At 42.2% G+C, this 18,595-nt stretch overlaps 1 protein-coding gene across 4 annotated transcripts in view; it reads right to left on the reverse strand.

Annotated features, from left to right (window-relative positions):
• The window catches only part of BVES (blood vessel epicardial substance), a 43,111-nt gene continuing 24,516 nt past the window's right edge, over positions 1–18,595 (reverse strand). For all 4 annotated transcript variants that reach the window (XM_056856702.1, XM_056856699.1, XM_056856700.1 and 1 more), the window contains 5 exons: positions 13,882–14,069; positions 11,018–11,126; positions 6,624–6,791; positions 5,244–5,385; positions 1–154 (listed from right to left, as the gene is read on the reverse strand). In XM_056856702.1, coding sequence (XP_056712680.1) covers positions 42–154; positions 5,244–5,385; positions 6,624–6,791; positions 11,018–11,126; positions 13,882–14,069 — 720 coding nt within the window. In that variant the 3' untranslated portion in view covers positions 1–41. The remainder of the gene's footprint in view (positions 155–5,243; positions 5,386–6,623; positions 6,792–11,017; positions 11,127–13,881; positions 14,070–18,595) is intronic.

Here is an 18,595-nt window from a genome sequence, read left to right on the forward strand (position 1 = left end):
GGTCACCTTCCTGCTATTCACCAGAATGCTGTCCAGAGCGGTCACGGATGAGCTTTAACTTTCATGGGAGATGCAGGTTCAAAGACATCATCTTCGACACTTTCTTCTATTGGTTTCATTTTTTGTGATCCTCTTAAATAAGGAGATGGTTGACCTGCCAGTTTAAAAGACGAGAGAGTGAGATCAGCTTGTAAAACCCATAGGAAAAAACCCACAGCAATTATACAAAATAATTAAGCTCCCTGCATGTTAAGAAACAGGGATGTTTCACATGACATTTGATGATTTGCCATCAACACTTAAAAGGAAACTTCGGATGCAAAAGATTGAAAAAGTAAAAACTAGTGCCACCTACAGTGCAGTTTCAACAACTCTCTCTGATTTTAGTAATACTACTACAGAGCCTAAGTATGAGACTGTGGCTTCAACTGCTTCCCACCCCCTTTATTTACCCAAAAACCTTTAAAGCTCTCTCTCAATAAAATGTCACAAATACAAATCACAAAGGGGGAAATAAAAAGCAGCACAGGTAAAGGTCCCCTGTGCAAGCACTGGGTCATTCCTGACCCATGGGGTGATGTCACATCCCGACGTTTCCTAGGCAGACTGTGCTTACGGGGTGGTTTGCCAGTGCCTTCCCCAGTCATCTTCCTTTTACCCCCAGCAAGCTGGGTAACTCATTTTCCCAACCTCGGAAGGATGGAAGGCTGAGTCAACCTTGAGCCGGCTACCTGAAACCAACTTCCGTCAGGATCGAACTCAGGTCGTGAGCAGAGCTTGGACTGCAGTACTGCAGCTTACCACTCTGCGCCACGGGGCTCCTAATCAGTCCTAATCTTCATGCCAAAACCAATCCCAAAATAGGTCTAGAAAAATAACATGGATAAAGCTAATCTAGAACTCTTTTTTTTAATCTGCAGGGACTTGGTACATGGGGGAAGTATAAAGAGGGGTCCTGTCCACCTGCAGCCTCCTTTTAACTCATCAGAATTCCACCACCTCATTCTGCCACAGATATATACAGTCTTGTGCTTGATACAAATGCAGGCCTAGGAGAAGTGCATTATATTAACAGCATGAATCGGATGACTAAAACAGTGTGATATTTCTTGCAGAAAGTTGGTATTTCCTTTTGAGAAAATATTTATACAAAACAGATGCTAATTTTTACATAGGAGCAGAATGAACAGGCATTTCCTTTCAGATTTCTTGTAGTGCAACACATGCTCGGGACCAGCTGTACTGAGACTAGGAATAACTGATGCCTTGATCAAAGAGAAAGTTCTGTTTCAGGTGATATGGAAAAGGGTGAGGCACCTGCACTGTCCCTCCTGGTCCATGTTATCAAAATATCTAAATCTATTCCAGCCCTAACATGACTGGAAGGAGACAGGAAAAGTATTAGTCCACTAGATTAACTCTGTCCTTCAGAGTACTTGAGATAGATGTATTAAAGTCCCAGGACATGTCTGAATCTGCCTAACAAGGGCAGGAAGCGTTCTACATTTGCTAGCTTTTCCTTCTGCAGGAAGCAAAAGTGTGCATGATGTGAAAATCAATAGAATGATCAATACACTCCTGCAGTGAGTAGCTCCGCAGTCTCATGCATGACAGGGAATCCCTGCAAGGAGTTTACTGAACCCTCCTTCCACCCTATGATGTTGGCTCTATTTATTTACTTTACCGTTTTCAGGCTTCCCCCCCCCCCAAGGGGTATCCCAAAGCAACTTACAAAAAGGTTCAAAATTACAACAAACAAACCGACAAATCTGACTGGTCTCGGTCTGGTAAACTGATTTTCACTGGTCTCAGAGCTATGGGCCAAGATCCCTTTGGCTTGTGCTCCCTTTGGCTTGTGCTCAAGGGCTCACTGCTTTGAGCTCTCCCAGGTTAAATACCTGCAGAAAGCGGAAGGTCGATGTCGGCCCTCAGCTACTGCTAGCCTGCTGCAGCAAGGCAGCAGGCTCTGCCTCAGTTCCCTCCTCCAGCAGCATCCAGGCACACATTCAGCCTTGTTGGGCTCATCATAATGATCAATGACCCTTCTGTAGCTCACATACAGACACCACGGAGGGCACAGCGCACCAGCTACTTACAGTGCAATCCTATACACCGTTACTCTAGTCCAAGTCCATTGATTTCAGTGAGCTTAGACTGGAATAACTCTGCTGAGCGTCATAATGTTAGGCTCTTTGTGAGAGCTGCAGTGAGTAACCCATGCACTGAAAGCCTAGAGAAAAACAGGCTATCCTAAGGTGAACACAAGAGGACTTTATTCAGCTATGAACAAATGCGTCTGCATGTACAGGACTCTCTACTGGCTGCTCCCTGTATACAGATGGCGCCCCGCCCCCAATTTGGAAACAAGTCCATCTACTTTCAGTGGCATTTGTTTCCAAATTTGTACATTTAGGACTGCACTACACATAGTATACTAATAGTATCCAGCCACTGAAAAAGTTCTCTGTCAAGTAAACCAACGTGGTGTTCTACAAATATAGCATCCAACAGCATGTGCATGACTATTTTTAATGGAAAGTACAAGTGCAGTCTCTCCCAGTGGAATGGGTGTGAGCTGTCTTCACATTAAGAGATTAAGCACATCACTGCAATAGGAACAACCAAAATTCATTTTAGATGGTAACTGAAATACAGGAAGCAGAAGTGAAAGATATTTGAACTTTTTCTTCCTGATTCCATAATGTCCCATCACACCGAGATGCCATCGACCTATATAAAGAGACATCCTTCCTTGAATATTCTAAACAGTTGCAATCCAGAGAAATATTATGGAACAAACATAACGGCAATGCATGCCATTTAAACTGTGTTCATCTATACCATTAACGCTCCTCTTCTATTTTGTTTTGTAAATACTATATTGAAACGCAATATTAGTATAAATTATTCTAATCTGTAGCACAGACACTGGGGTTGCATATTAACCCTTTCATCTTAAACCACGAAAAAATCACCTCTGTGAAGAAAGTTTTAAAAAGAGACTCACTGAGTACCTTTTTGGAAAATGTTGTGTTAATATAGGATGCTATCAACAGAAAACCTCATGCTGTAAACGACTCACGCCACAAGAAACTATAGAACTCTTGTTGATTATTTCCTTAACATAAAAGCAGACAGTTAGATTTACATCAACAAATATTAAACAGAGATTTTTATTAGTAGTCGCTTTGAGCCTTAGTAATAAATACAAACTGGCTTATTTCATTGCAGAAGTTTAAAGAAGCTTTAACACACATTGATTTGAGAAAAACGATGTGGGTGAACACTAGCTGAGATGTAGATTTTCATGAATGTTGAAGACAGAAGTTGGGAACAGAAGTTGGAAACAGAAGTTGCTGAGGCTGACATCTGTGAACTAGCAGCTCACATTCCTAAACAGACTGATATGTAAGTCCTGCATATGTAAAGAACTCATGCAGTACAACATTTGTTTTATTTGGCATACACCCAGTAACTGTTATTGGCCTCCTCCTGGTATTTGGTGTTATATGTTTTTATTGAATTACTGTATATATAGTTTATTTTAAACATTTTTAATGCTGGGATGTTTTAATGTTTGATGTTCACCACCTCGAGGACCCTATTTGATAGAAAAAGTAACACAGAAATGTTTAAAATAAAAAACAAACATGTGAGCCAGTCCTTGGATTTATAAAATGCTGCATCAATTCAAAACCCATTCGGTTTACTATAGTTTTTCTTAATGCAGGTAACTGAAAAAATGATAGAGTTCTATCATTGCTATTAAAAAAGAGAAATCACAATTCTCTTAAACAACATTTTTCAGAAGTTCCAACATGGCTCAACATTTTGCACAATGGGGCCCTATTCTAAATAACAGGGGATGCATACACGGCTTGACGCTGAATATGTGAACTGACCCCAGAAAAGCAGCAGGTTAGATCTCACAGTCTATGAACACAAGGATTGGTGATTTCCCCCCATGTTTCCCTAACTCTAGAAGGCCTTTCTAAGCCTTGCAAAACTGATTTCTGAATTGTGGGACCTATGTAGATTAATAACCATGGGGCTGAGAGGTTGCAGGGGATAAAATGGCCCTCTCCATCCATCTCCTTCCATCAACGCTTTTGTAAGGAGAGAAGAGGCAGCAATTTTGCCTCCTTTCCCAATTCCCACTGCAGCCTCCAAACTCATGCAATTGTTAGTCCATATGGGTTCCACAACTTCGCCAAGTTTGGAAAGCACTGCTGGCTGAAGAGGGACAAAGGATATCTGGGGGATCCAACCCACTCTGTTTTGAGGCTGCTGCAAGATAATATGAAACTTCTGTTGGTGGACTTGGAGCTTCTACAGCCTTTCCACTCATGAAAATCACTGACGGATGCTATAACGGTCTTGCAATGAACATACATGCAAAGACTGCTCATAATTATTTCTCCAAATTTATATTTATTTACTTAAAATATTTTTATACCCACCTTTCTCCCAGGCACAGACGCTAGGCAGATAACAATGTAAAAACAATATAAACAATGTAGTAAAATCAATGTTAAAAACAACACTTTAAAGATAGAAACTAAAACAACATATGCCCTAACCAGCAGAGTTTCCCCCCCTTCCCATTTGTCTAGGTTCAGGTGGCCCCAGAAGCTCTCCAGAACAGCTCTATTTTGTCCCCTTGCCAGGAGGGTTGAAACCCACTGACCTCTACTGGGAGGCTGTCCAAGAGGCATGTCTGAGCCCAGGCAATTGCAGAACACACCTTAGACAATGGGCGAACAGACAACAGACCTTGCTGGGAAGATCAGAGCTGACACATGGAACATGCAGGGGACATGCAGGGGACACGTTCTCCTTCAAGTATGTGGAGCCCAGATCACAAAGGGCTTTAAAGGCGAGCACCAACACTTTGGATTGGACCCAGAAATTAACTGGCAGCCAGTGAAAGGACTTCAGATCAGAGGTAACGTGATCCAGCAGCTAGTTCCAGATAACAGAGTAGGAGTCAACTTTTGCTCCAGTTTCTGGGTTGTCTTCAAGGGTTGCCCCATGGAGAGCATATCACAGTAAACTAAAGTCAAGTCTAATGATGCAAACTGACACAGATCACCACATAACATGCCTTTAATTTTAAACACAACACATGGTAGGCATGCAAAGCTCAACCCAAACTCAATAGGAGGAGCAAAGGAGCAATGTTAACAATTTATTTGCCACTGAATGGATGTTCAGTAGGGCTTGAAAAAATTTCAATGACTCACGGAGGGAGGAACCAGTGGAAGTGCCCCGGAGAAAGTGCTGCAAGCCGTCTTCACTGTCACTTGAGCTAGCCATGCTGTTTCTCATTTGCATCACAGAGAGCTGTGAACACAGACTAGGTTGTTGATCCATTTTTTGGGATGCCTGGAGAGAAGCAAGTTATATTGAATTTTCCGTCACTAATACAATCTTGAATGGACATAAGAACAGCAATGCAGGATAAAACCGAAAGGTCTGCTGAGTTTAGTATTCTATTTCAGGCCAAATTCTTCTGGGCAAGAGTCTCCATTTTCTGCTCCCTGCGTCTAACATTCTGAGATCCACTGTCTCCAATCACTTCATGACCAGTGGGGGCATTATTTATATCCCACTTCCCCCCCCTCCAGAGGACCCAAAGCAGCTTACATTATCATTCTCCCCTCTTCCAATTTTATCCTCACATCAACCCTGTGAGGTAGGTTAGGCTGAGAATGCTTGGCTCAAGGTCACCAAGCAAGCTTCTATGGCAGAGTGGGAATTTGAACTTAGGTGTACCAGATCTTAGACTCTAACCATGACGCTATAATGGCTCCCCTTATAACTTTGTTGGAAATGGATAACCATTTTATTATTCAATCGCAGACCTGAAGGGAGGAAATAAACTCAAGTAGCAAACACTTTTCATACTCCTGCAGGTACCAAAGTCCCAGAACTATCCAAAAGTATGTATGATGCCAAGGACTGCACTTGGAGTCTGGGGGAAAGAGTGTCTCATCTTAGAAGAAGAGTTGATTTTTATATGCCGGCTTTCTCTACCACTTAAGGGAGAATTAAACTGGATTACAATCACCTTCCCTTCCCCTCCCCTCAACAGACACCCTGTGAGATAGGTGGGGCTGAGAGAGTGTGACTAGCCCAAGGTCACCCAGCTGGCTTCAAGTGTAGGAGTGGAGAATCAAACCCGGTTCTCCGGATCAGAGTCCACCGCTCCAAACCACCGCTCTTAACCACTGCACCACGCTGGCTCTCTCTCAGAAATTCATGCTTTGTGCTTCTTAATTCAATTTCCAAGTCCAAAGTTTCTCCAGATGACTAGGAAGTTATATTTCATAAAGTGCTACTTTATCCTGCAGCGCCCTGGAAAGCAAGCAGAGCAGATCTATCCAGCACTCCTCAATTTTCTTCGATAGAAGCCTTCTGACCCCAGTCTTCTGAACCCCCCCCCCCCCTTGCTACTCTGCCAGTGACATTTTGTGCTGCTTACAAATGGAAACGGCTGATACCCAGAACACTCAGAATAATAGTTAATCACAACCAGGAAGCTGCATTTTTAAGAAGTGAGCACAACAGAATCCACTGTCAGAGAAGCATAGGGTCTAACTCAGCACAAAGAAAACACTCACTTTGTCATTTAGGGTTGGATCATTCAACGAGTATAACTTGTTTGTAATATCTTTTCCAATGAGATGCTTAAATATTTCAAAGAGAAAAGGCTCAGATTCCAGAAAAAATGTAAGTCTCTCTCTGGACCAGCACAAGAATTTGCAGTTATCATCAGCAGTAATCGACACCTATGAAGAAAGCATATTCTTAAAGTTAGCACTGCTTTAATGGATGCCACTGCCCACAACAGGATTCAGTTGGATGTTCAGAGCTCAGAACCAGAGAAAACAGTGGTCTGTGGACAATATATACAGTCCGACACATAAATGGGCTTACCTCTGGGTTTTCCAAAATTTTCCATCAAAGGCAAGGAATGGAAGAGTTTTCTGACAATATTTTGGAACTTCGTAAAGTCACTGGTTACAAACCACCTTTTAAACAATGCAATTCAGGGAGAAGGAAATACAGAGACACCCACAGATGGCATGAAACAGGTCATATCTTAATTAAGGGATGTGGCGTGACTAACATGCTGGATTCAGGCCTGAAGCCTCACTCAGGACAACCATCACACGTCCTTTTGTCCACAAAGCCGTTCCCCTCCTCTTTGTGGGCTTAGCCAAGAAGGATGACCATAGCATCTTTTATAAAGAGAAACAGGAAATAATTTAGGATCCAGATTTCAGACATTTAGGACTGTCGTATGTGTAAGAACCCTTCTGTTTCAATGGAAATGCGGGAAAAACATATGATCCACATCCTGACGTGCAGGAGTGGCACACAGTTATAAGTATGTTACTCAAAGGCTTCTCATGTGTACTTGTATTTATGGTGGGGGGACGGCCCCATTTATACTAGAAACAGAACGGTTTCAGAATGGTTAAGCACACATACAGAGCTGCCCTGAAGCAGTAATCCAACTGTATGTTCACGTAGCCCTGGTCAACCACTGGTGGCAATCATGTTTCCTTCCCTTCTTTCTCCTATCCCAGAACGAGATAATTCACACCACTATTGTGGTTTGGTCTGTGGTCATGCAGCAGACTGCTGGATTAAGGCATATATGCAGCTCGACAGCCCAGTCCTAAGGACTGGTTCACTCATGCAAGCCAGCTGCTTTGGGTTTATTCAGGAGGGCTATGGTAAGCTTATATCCAGCAGATGGCACCAGCATACAACAAAAGAAAACCCTGTAGCCAAAGTAACAATAAGTGATCCTTTCGGGAAGTGAATTATAAGCATGTTACTTCCAAAATGAAGCTAATGCAGGAAGAATGTATGGTCAATATATAAGCAAGGTTTCAGTTACTGCGTGCAGGTCTTTCAATGTTACATCTTTTTCCATCTTAGGACAGATAACAGTCAATAAAAGAGAACAGTTAATCTGTGAAGGAGGAGAAGGACCTAAATGGTGGGGGCTTGTGCAAAAGAAAGATTTGGTGGTTCTACCAGTGTCTGCTATTAAGATCTTAAATTCAAACATGTTATTGAGCGTCTATGTTACCTTTGCTCTCTGTCTCAAAACCTGCCTCATCCTGTCCAGTACTTCTTTTGTGGCAGTTTACGTTGATCAGCCGGACAGATTTACCAGATATTACTCCATTAAAATGATGTTGTCCAGCACAGAACAAATCAATGCCCAAAGAGGAGAATGGATAAGGTAAAGTACCGGTATCCAATAACTTTCTTCAAGCGTAGAGCTTAATATATCTTGACAACTACCTCTTTCTGGAATTAAGCCCAGTCCTTGACTGGAACATATTACATCAACAAATAATTTTAGCCTCTGTTGCAGCCCCCTTTCTCCGTCTTACTATCAAACAGCTACCAGACATTCACATTAGAAATTAAAAAATCACTACAGGCCTGCAGCCCAAGATTTGGTGGTCAGTGCGAACCAAGTATGAAATTCAGCTAGCCTACTCCAGCCCCGTTTGGGGAACCATTCAACACCCTCGCCCAGAGACCTTTTGCCACTAAAGATCCCTTGGCAGCATTCTGCCTTTCCACTAATAGTGCACAAGGCTTGCAAATAAGAATAAGCTTTCCTCACAGCTCAGCTCTATGCCTCCTCCATTCGGATACTTAAGCCGTTCTGTATTCTCTTGCAGCCACCATAGCGTGGGGTTCTGTTTTTTGCATGCTAGTCTTCAGTTCCCATAGTCTCTTCTTTTCCCCCCACAAAACATTAACACAAAACAAAAACTTGCCAAATCTGCTTGCCAGAGGTGAAACTGGGATGACTATACATATCACAAGCAACAACCTCCTTCAAAATCCATTCAACTTTCTGGAAAAGAAACAAATGCCACCATCTATTGTTGCTTTAGGTTGCTCTGTTTCTTCAACTCCTAGTCACCTCTTCCCATCAGTTTCCCTACTTACCCACAAACTCCAACAACCACCGGTGACGTTTTTCTCAGCTTTGCTTTTGTCTTTCCCACACTCCCTTGCATTAAGAAAACAGCACGGGGTATGCTGGCTATGAAAAGGGCACTCTATGGTTGTTTATGCATGGGAGTTTTACCTGGAGTTCTATGCTCACCCGACCCATACTTTTCCGTTGTGAATCCAAACTTTGCTATGCACCAGCAAAGTCACTGAGCTCAAATCCAGACATGTCTCCCCGCCCTTTGAAAACGCTGCTTTGTAATTGGCTTTAATGCTTATTGTGAGGAAAAGGTCCCGCTCCCCTCTCCTCCTGGCAGAAACCCAAGTGCTGTTTTACAAAACAATTTCTAAAACCGGTGGTCTTTAAACGGAATGGCGGGGGGGGGGGGAAAGAAACCAGAGCATCATTTTAAAACATTTGTGTCCCCGCCCCCTTTAAATATTGCTTTGTAATTGGCTGTAGTGCTTACTGTGAGAAAAACATCACACCCAACCCAACTCCCCTGTTGCATGCTTTGGCTTATGCATGGAGATTTCACCCAGATTTATCTCAGGGGAGATGGAAGAATTGGGTTATTACAGGAATGGGAAGCCCCAGGGTTTGTGAGGGCTGGCAGTGAGGTCATCTCTGATGGGCGGAAAACTCATGCATAACTCCAAGAAACAACTGAATAAGACCAGGGCGAACTTGAGTGAAAGTACCCAAGTATAAACGACCCAAGACTAATTCTGTTCTCCAGAATAATCCACACTATAGCACATTCTCAAAGTTGATTTTTCAGGACTCACAGTAAAAGTGAGCACATATGAGAGATCTCTTCTAAAAGTAAGCCTGGTAGAAAAACAGCAATACAGTGCAGGTACAAATGTCAGAAGGATTAGCTCGGTAAATGTGTGTAACAGTGAATACAAACAGTACTTTGTATTACTTTAAATGCATTTTTAGCCATATTAAGTTTTCATTGTTTGCCCATTTTCTTAGCAACTAAAGTAGTGGCTGTACTTACACGGCCTGGGACCTTCGCATCTGCGGGACCCGTCTCTCCTGGTACACCCCATCCCCTAAGATCTTTACGGTCATCAGATAACAACTTACTGGTAGTCCCTGGCCCTAAAAGTGTGCGGCTGTCCTCAACGAGAGCCAGGTGGAATGCTCTGTCTGGTGACATCAGGGCCCTATGGGACCTTAAAGAGTTCCACAGGACCTGCAAGACAGAGCTTTTCTGCCAGGCCTAAAGTTGAGGACAGCTGCAGGTATCATCCTCTGCTGGCCTCCCTATTTCCCCCCTTGTTCTATGTTACTCTCATTATTGGGGGGGGGGTGCAACCTACTGCTTATTCCGGGCACTATTGGCCAAATTAAGCGCCATCTGGAGTTTTTAAGGATTTTTAATTGGGTTTTATTGTTTAATTGTAGAATTATTACTTTTATTGTTAATATTGATATGTTTGATGTTCCCCGCCCTGAGCCTGGTCTTGGCCGGGGAGGGCGAGTTATAAATGGAACAAATAAAATAAATAATAAATAAGCTTATGCAGTAATAAAATGTGTTAGCATTTAAGATGCCACAAGATTTCTTCCTGTTTTCAAATACAAGTGTTTTCTTGTATAGCCAAACAAGTGCAAAAACATTTCAAAATATGGGAGGGAAAGGCATCAATATTACAAAAATATCTTTTTGAATAGACTAGCCTTCAAATCAATGATCCCATAACAGTTACATTTAATTATTTATCAAAATAGTATTTCAAGGTACTGGTATTAACCCATTAAAATATAACAACCAGAAAACCAAAACCGTGTACATGATTTTGAAGCTGTCAGTAGAAGTTGCAAGACAACATAGAAATTTTGCATCTGCACTGATAAACATTTTATGTACCAACATTAAATTATAAAGTAAGCTATCTAAAGAGAGTCATTTTATGATTCCTCATCTTTGTCTCTTCAATAAATCTTGCAATAAATCTTCAATAAATCTTGCATCTTTTAAAATGTATGCCCAACAGAATAGTACCATACCTGAAACTTCTCACCCCGATTCATCTGGGTTGATCGAAATTCAGGAGAATCTATAAAGGCACAGGGGTAAATATTATGCAGAAAATGCCCTCGATAGGAGACCTTCATTCTGATGACAAAAATGTTTAATAGAAAAGTGAAAGATATCTGTGGAACATCAGTCAAAATTATGCTGTCATATAATTATCAACGAGGAAACATAACTTATGGCCAATACACACGATGCTTGGCTGTCAGATTATTTGCTACTGAGCCTGACTCTTACTAAAACAAATTCTGGTATTCTTGCAGTATGAAGAAACCTCACAAGAAAATGGTTTGGGGGATCTGTTAACAAGAAGGGAGCAAAGCAAGAAAAAGAATCAGATCAAGTACAGATTTTCTATTCTAGCCACGGTTATGATATTGTAAATGCTTTCACTGTATCAGCCCTGACCTGGATGGCCCAGGCTAGCCTGATGTCATCAGATCTCAGAAGCTAAGCAGGGTCAGCCCCGGTTAGTATTTGGATGGGAGACCACCAAGGAATACCAGGGTTGCTGTGCAGAGGAAGGCACTGGCAAACCACCTCTGTTAGTCTCTTGCCATGAAACCCCAAAAAAGGGGTCGCCATAAGTCGGCTGCGACTTGACGACACTTTACACACAGAGACATCATTGTATCAATCCAATCTATTTATTCACATAAATAGTGAATAAGCATGGCACGCTCAATTACATGGCAGTTAGCTATTACCAGGTAACTACTATTCGCAGTGGTTGTGGGTGGTTCTTAGAAACTCATTCTACAGCTTGTGGAAAGCCACCATCACGATTATCATCCACTGGAAGGATCACATTCACTTCCACTTCTGACATGAGGCCTGCACCTCAGGGAGGGTTTGCAGCTCCGGTGGCAGTCGTTTCAAGATGGAAGCCATCTGCCAACCACAAGCTCCACTGGAAAAAGGCCTTGTCTACTTTTCTTAAACAGGGTCAGTCACCACACTGAGGAAGTGACCAGAAGAGCCACAGATGGCTTGTCAAAGAACCACATGTGGCTCCTGAGTATCAGTGTCCGATGGATAAAAATGACTAAGCTCATGGTGTATCAAATCACTTGCAGCGTATTAATAACTATTACTTCCTAGTATTTGGACAGTAAGGCTGCAATCCTGGGGAGGGGGGCAGGAATCTCCATAGGACCCGGCCTGACCCTGCGCCGGCATAGGTGCCGCTTTGTCATGGGATAAAGTGGCAAACACGCCAGCATGGAGGCAAACACACCGGTGTCCGGGAGCGACAGAGCTCCACCAGCCCTCGCCGCCAGGACAGCCAGTCCCAGAACTAAATCCCAGAAGAGAACAGCCGCACTGGCATGGCGGAGGCGTTCCTGGAAGCAGAGCTGCTTTTGGGCAGCTTCCTGACCCGGTTCGCCCCGGGAACGCCCCCTTGAGCAGTGGCTGTTTTCAATGGGAATTTTCCCATTTTCTCTTTTTAAATTTTTAACTACTCTTTTTTCTCTCTCCGCGGTGGCCAGGAAGCCTCAGAGGAGGTGGTGCGGCTCCGCCACTACCGGCCGCCATGGATCTACCCCTCCTTTAGGAATGGGCTGCTCGACTACAATCCTAAATAAGGGCAGTAGGTCTGTAGTCCTAAATCTTTAGTGTGTCCAACTAAAAACAATTGATTTTAAAATTGCCCTTTCAAGATTCTAAATTTCTTTAAGTATTAACTTTTCATTTTATGCCTAGCCTCTGATTTCACTGCCCCTGATTCATTAATAAAACGACAAAATTCCAACAGCCTTAAATTCATCCAAGGAAAAAGAGCCTGGTAGAAACCTGGGATGAGACAACTCTGGATTACAACCAAAGTATGAACTACAAGATGTATCAGGGCTATCTTGTGCTTCTGAACATATGGGCCTTAGGTATTGTTTTTTACGACAGCAGTCAAAAATACTTTGTGTGCATACAAGATAGCCCTGATTATCATCATTTCAAAATTGTGCAGTAACAATAACTATATGTGTGTGTGTATATATATATATACACACACGCATATATAGTTATTGTTATGGCTCAATTATGAAATGATGATAATAAAATTAAATATAGATCAATGACTTTGCTGGCTACAAATGAAAAACAGAGCTCCGCCTCCTCCTCAGTAAAACGGATAATTCAAAATAGATTTGTGAAGAGACCACTAGCAAAAAGAAACGAAATAAAATGTAATGGGACGGTATTGCTGTCAAAAATACGTGTTAAAATGATAGCAACCATTAACTCAAAATGACCGTTAGTTGCTTTAGTCTGACTTCTGATTAGTCTGATACATGTAAGGACTAATCAAAGACTGACTGTTTTCTAAATAAATTACACAGCCTTGTGGATCACAATCAGTTTTCAAGATAAGGACAAGGCATTGGAGTGTGCAATATAACAATGAAGTACTCTATGCAGAATGCCTTTCCTTCACCCATCTAGAAATTAGGGAGAAAATACTTCCCAAACTGAAAGAATGATTTATAAGCTACTGTTCTGCTTTGTGTCAGACACCTTTCCAGTTTAGCTTCTCAACAACACACTTAGGCTATGCACATGGAATGCACTAACCCTTGAACTTTCAAGAGAAATATAAATAATGATAAGTTTGACTGATACCTATTTTATTCTTGATAATTTAGTGAGTTTATTTTGCATGGTTAAGATGTTAATATAAGTGCATGGCCAGAAAGAAAGGCAAGGATTAAACACATTTAAAGAGAGTGGTGCAAAGTTACTGTATGCTGCTTCCTTTCAGTATTGCTATTGATTTTTCCTCTATTCAATTAAGCTACAAAAAAGAAAGGTTCCCATTCAAACTCTTTAAGGCACATACTTTCCTTTTAGCAGAATGCTTAATCGATCATCTACTGATGTTTTATCCTCTGCAGCATATGCTTGACCTGTTTTTAGCATCTGAATATTGCAGAATTGTCCAGTCAATCTTTGGAACTGTTCTGGAGGCACATGGAGGGGTTCAAACATTCTCTTATACAGACTACTGAGCTCTTTATCTATCTTTATCTGTAACAGAAAAAAAAAGGTTACATATAGCAGGTTACAGGAAAAGAATAACTGCATACTAGTTGCAAAAATATGTGGTTTACCAAACACTCATACATATGGACAAATCAGTAACCACTTTATACAATATACTGTCAATGAAATTGACAAGACTACACTAATTTAAGTGATCCGAGAATTATCCCCATGGGCATATATGTAACAGCTTTGCTTGTATCTACAGACTACAATACTATCTCTTGTGTGTTTGTGGTGCATGCACATTAGGGATGCCAGCCTCCAGGTGAGACCTGAGGATCCCCTGGAATTACAGCTCATCTCCAGACTACAGAGATCAGTTCCCCTGGAAAAAAATGGATGCTTTGAAGGGTGGACGCTATGGCATTGTACCCCAGTGAGGTCCCTGTCCTCTCCAGGCTCAATCCCCAAATCTCCAGGAGTTTCCCAACTTGATCTGGCAACCCTACCCACCCATCCCCCATGAACTCCCTAGTTGGCCTTTGGCAAACAATGCTATCTTTGCCTCAGCCCCATTTACCTACCTTTCAAGATTGTTGTAACATCAACAATATAATATATGTAATCCATTTACGAAGAGCCCCATGGCGCAGAGTGGTAAACTGCAGTACTGCAGTCCAAGCTCTGCTCACGACCTGAGTTTGATCCTGACGGAAGTCATTTTCAGGTAGCCGGCTCAAGGTTGACTCAGCCTTCCATCCTTCCTAGGTCGGTAAATTGAGTACCCAGCTTTCTGGGGGTAAAGGGAAGATGACTGGGGAAGGCACTGGCAAACCACCCCGTAACTAAAGTCTGCCTTGGAAATGTCAGGATGTGACGTCACCCCATGGGTCAGGAATGACCTGGTGCTTGCACAGGGGACCTTTACCTTTTTAATCCATTAACACTCTAAGGCTACAACCCTTACTTACTTTGCTCACTTACTTTGAAGCAAACTCAAATAAAATTGGGTCTGCACCCAATTGCTAAACAGGGTTTTGTTTTGTTGTCCTTACTAAGTTACAAAATTTGACCTGAGAATTCCAGAAGACCTATGCAAGAGGCAGTCTGTCACAAAGGAGAGAGAGCAGTGTCTGACAAACATCCCCCACTCATTTATGCGCCAAAACAGGAAAGAGGGCGAGAGAGCTGGCTGAAATCTGGAAGTCCTTCTGAATCAATCCAACTCCTAGCCAGGACACTCTGTCCTAGTCTATCTAAAAACACAGGCAGATTGAGCAAAGATCAATTAGGCTTGCAGAAGACAGGGAAGTGGGTGGAAAGAAGTGCAAAAACAGGAAAGGGCTGAGCACCAGAAAATAAACATAGGAATAATAGTAGAAGCAAAATTAAAAACAACCAAGAAAAACGATACCGCTCTGGAAGCTGAGTTCTTCCTAATTAACTTGCCCATAGAGGTCCCCAATATGGCACCTATGGGTGCCACGGCCCCCCAGTACCCTCCCTGGTGCCCACAAATGTTTTTAGAAAGGGGATTGAGCCGGGTAGGGCTTTGTGAGTTTTATTCATGTTTATGGTACAAGTCAGACAGTAGTGTATGTGTAGTACTTTAACTGTACAAACAGCAGAGTGATATTCAAAAAAACACAGTGGGACTTGATTCTGGCTAAACATGATAGAGCTGCACAGACAAAATGCTTAACGCCCCTAATTCGAGCTTCTATTGAAGTCATCAGATCTTCCCAGTGTTAATGCATCTTTCCCCAGTTTTAATGCATTTTGATAATTCAGGTGGAAGTTGATAATAACATCACTACGCCAAATTTTGTTCCCTTTTCAAAAACCCTTTATGTTTCTATCAAAATCTGTCCAGAATCTCTCTCACACTGTGAACATGCGCAAGGAGCTTTCGCCAGCTCTTCAGCAGTAAATGTCATTTTTACGAGTAACAGAGTGAATGGCTTGTGTAAAGGGACAGCTAAGAAGCATTTCCCCCCTTTTGCATACATATGTTAAATGCCTGCAAAGCTGAGGGCAGATACAGCCAGATGAGGGTTTCTTACCTAGCTCAATAGGTATACTTATTTTGTGTATATGAAAGAAAGTAATTGTAAAGAGCGTATTAATTTCAAAAGGCAACCCATTAAAAAGTTTCTGCCTGAAATGCTGAAGATCCACTATCACAATTATGCATTACAGCACTCCTTGACATTTTGTGGTTGGCCCCGCCTCCCGTGGAAGCCATTTTGTGTTTGGCTCCACCTCCCTGTATCACAATTCCAGAGGTGCCCACAGGCTGAAAAAGGCAGAGGACCCCAACTTTAGATTTTTTTTTCTTGTTATAAAAAAAGATGGAAGATGCCAAAGCAAGAAACTATTTTTATTAAGGAAACAGAGGTGTGTGTTCTGTTATAAAAAGAGAGATGCTGAAAGACACTTGGGGATTAAAAGAGAATTGTCCTTTCAAAAGATTCCCCCCCTTTGTTACTTTAGTATTTCTATCAGCGCTTCATATATCTACAATAATAATTGAGAAAAAAGTCAACTTTCATGCTGCTCTCCATCTACAGAGGATATTACTGGCTGGCTAAACTAGACCACATAGCAGACGTCCCCTCATTTCCTCATTTCAGTGCATTTAAAACAAAAACGTTACGCATGACTTTTTTTATACTGTGGTTCGTACTGCGCCTCCTTAGGAACAGCCATCAAGGAACAGCTGTTTGATAAGAAATATCTGCAGAAGCAGAGTAAGACAGTTTTTCTGCAGTCAAAAAATAACTGATTGGTAAAGAAGGAGATATGTTTATTTCCATATATAGCACACACAGGGTATGCATCAATGAGCCATCTCAGTCTATGTACGCCTCCGATCTGGAACTGCAACTACCAGTTAGCAAATAAAGTCTATGGTGTCAACAGAGGAGGATTACTCTTTAAGTAAAAACAAGAAACCCTTTAAAAAAAAAAAACACTTTCACGGCATCAACATAATATTAACACAGTTTTAAGTCACTGAAAAGCCAAAATCCTGACTTTCCTCAGCTAAGGCTTTCTGCCTGTCTGATAGCATAAGAAGGGAAGAATTCTCAGGAATATTTCAGGAGAGAGTTGGGCATATAAATATTTTTAAACAAATTAATAAGAAAACACTGAGAATGTGGGGATTTTTGTGCAATTACTATGGGAAATGGTTCATCTAACTTGGCATGTTATTCCTTTTGGTGTGTTAAATTTAATTCCACTTGATTAACTGTTATACTGTCTATACCCTAATACTTCAGTTTTACAATCGGTTTTGCAATGATAAATAACATATGAAGGACTCACCGAATCATATAAGACAAAGAATTTGCAACAGGCAGGCAGAAGGATGGAAGACTGAAATTATTTCACTGCGTAAATACAGGGTGTTAGGAACACAGAAATCTGGAGCTTCTGTCTAGTGGTCGCCTAGGCCTGACTAGTAGCTTCAGGGCCCCACCTATGACAAGCACAGCCTGGATTCTGGGAGGTGGCCCTTGGCCACTTACAAAGACTGAAATTATAAACAGAAGTTCTGGGGCAGCTTGAAGACTAACAAAATTGGATTTCACTGATACAGCCCATTCCTGAAAATTTGGGCTGAAAGTCTTTAGGAGGCGGCGTCACCCTGCCGCCAGCGTAAGTGCGTGTAAAACTGTGATTACATGCACTTATGCTGGTGGCGAGGCCAGTCCCGCCGGCGGCCGAGCATCGCGGGACCGCGCCTCGCCCTTCTACCAGCGCGGGCTCTCCATGGCGCAGGCCACGGAGTAGAGAGGCGGTGTCGGCGCAGGGGGGAGTTCAGGGTGAGGAGCGGCTTCCTATCCCGGTTCGGCCAGTGGTGCCGGGAACGGCGATGCTGCGCTTGCTTTTGAGCAGGCGCAGCCTTGCTGTTTTCAATGGGGCGAAAGGCCCCAGTAAAACAAAAAAAAAGCCACGAAACAGCTTTTTTTGTTTTATGGTGTGCGCGAATTGGCTTAGTAAGAGGAGCCGCTGCGCCTCTTCCCCGCCGACTCCGCATGCCGTCATTTCAGGAATGGGATGTAAGTTTTGGGGACTAGAGTTCTCTTTTTAGATGGGATATCCTCTCTATGCAGTCATTTTATGTATGAGGCTTAAAAAATATCAGGGTCAAAGGGATGTGACATGCAGGAAGTACAGGGAGAAAGTCAAATCTGATCAGGTTTTTGGCTAGTATTCAGAAGAGTAGTACACAAAAGAAAATTTTATGCTGGGATGCAGCTATGCCACAAGGCTGAATTCATTTTTGGTGTAGCAGACTCATTTTTGGTGTAGCAGACTGATATGGCTACGCCTAGTTGTTATTAGACTCCGTTATATCCTTCAGACACATTTATTCATCCCTTTCTCCCAGTGAACTTTCTTTGTTCCTTCCTAACGGATCTTGTCTTTACGACTGTGTTAAATACCTGCTTTATATTTAAGTTTTATGCCGTGCCTAATTTATGCCATCTGAGTAAACTGGAAAAAGGGCAAGATGCAAATGTGATAAATAAGAAATCATGCAACACACATAAGGCTTA

Source organism: Euleptes europaea, chromosome 10 (genome assembly GCF_029931775.1).
Source record: "Euleptes europaea isolate rEulEur1 chromosome 10, rEulEur1.hap1, whole genome shotgun sequence".
NCBI classification, from domain to species: Eukaryota; Metazoa; Chordata; class Lepidosauria; order Squamata; family Sphaerodactylidae; genus Euleptes; species Euleptes europaea.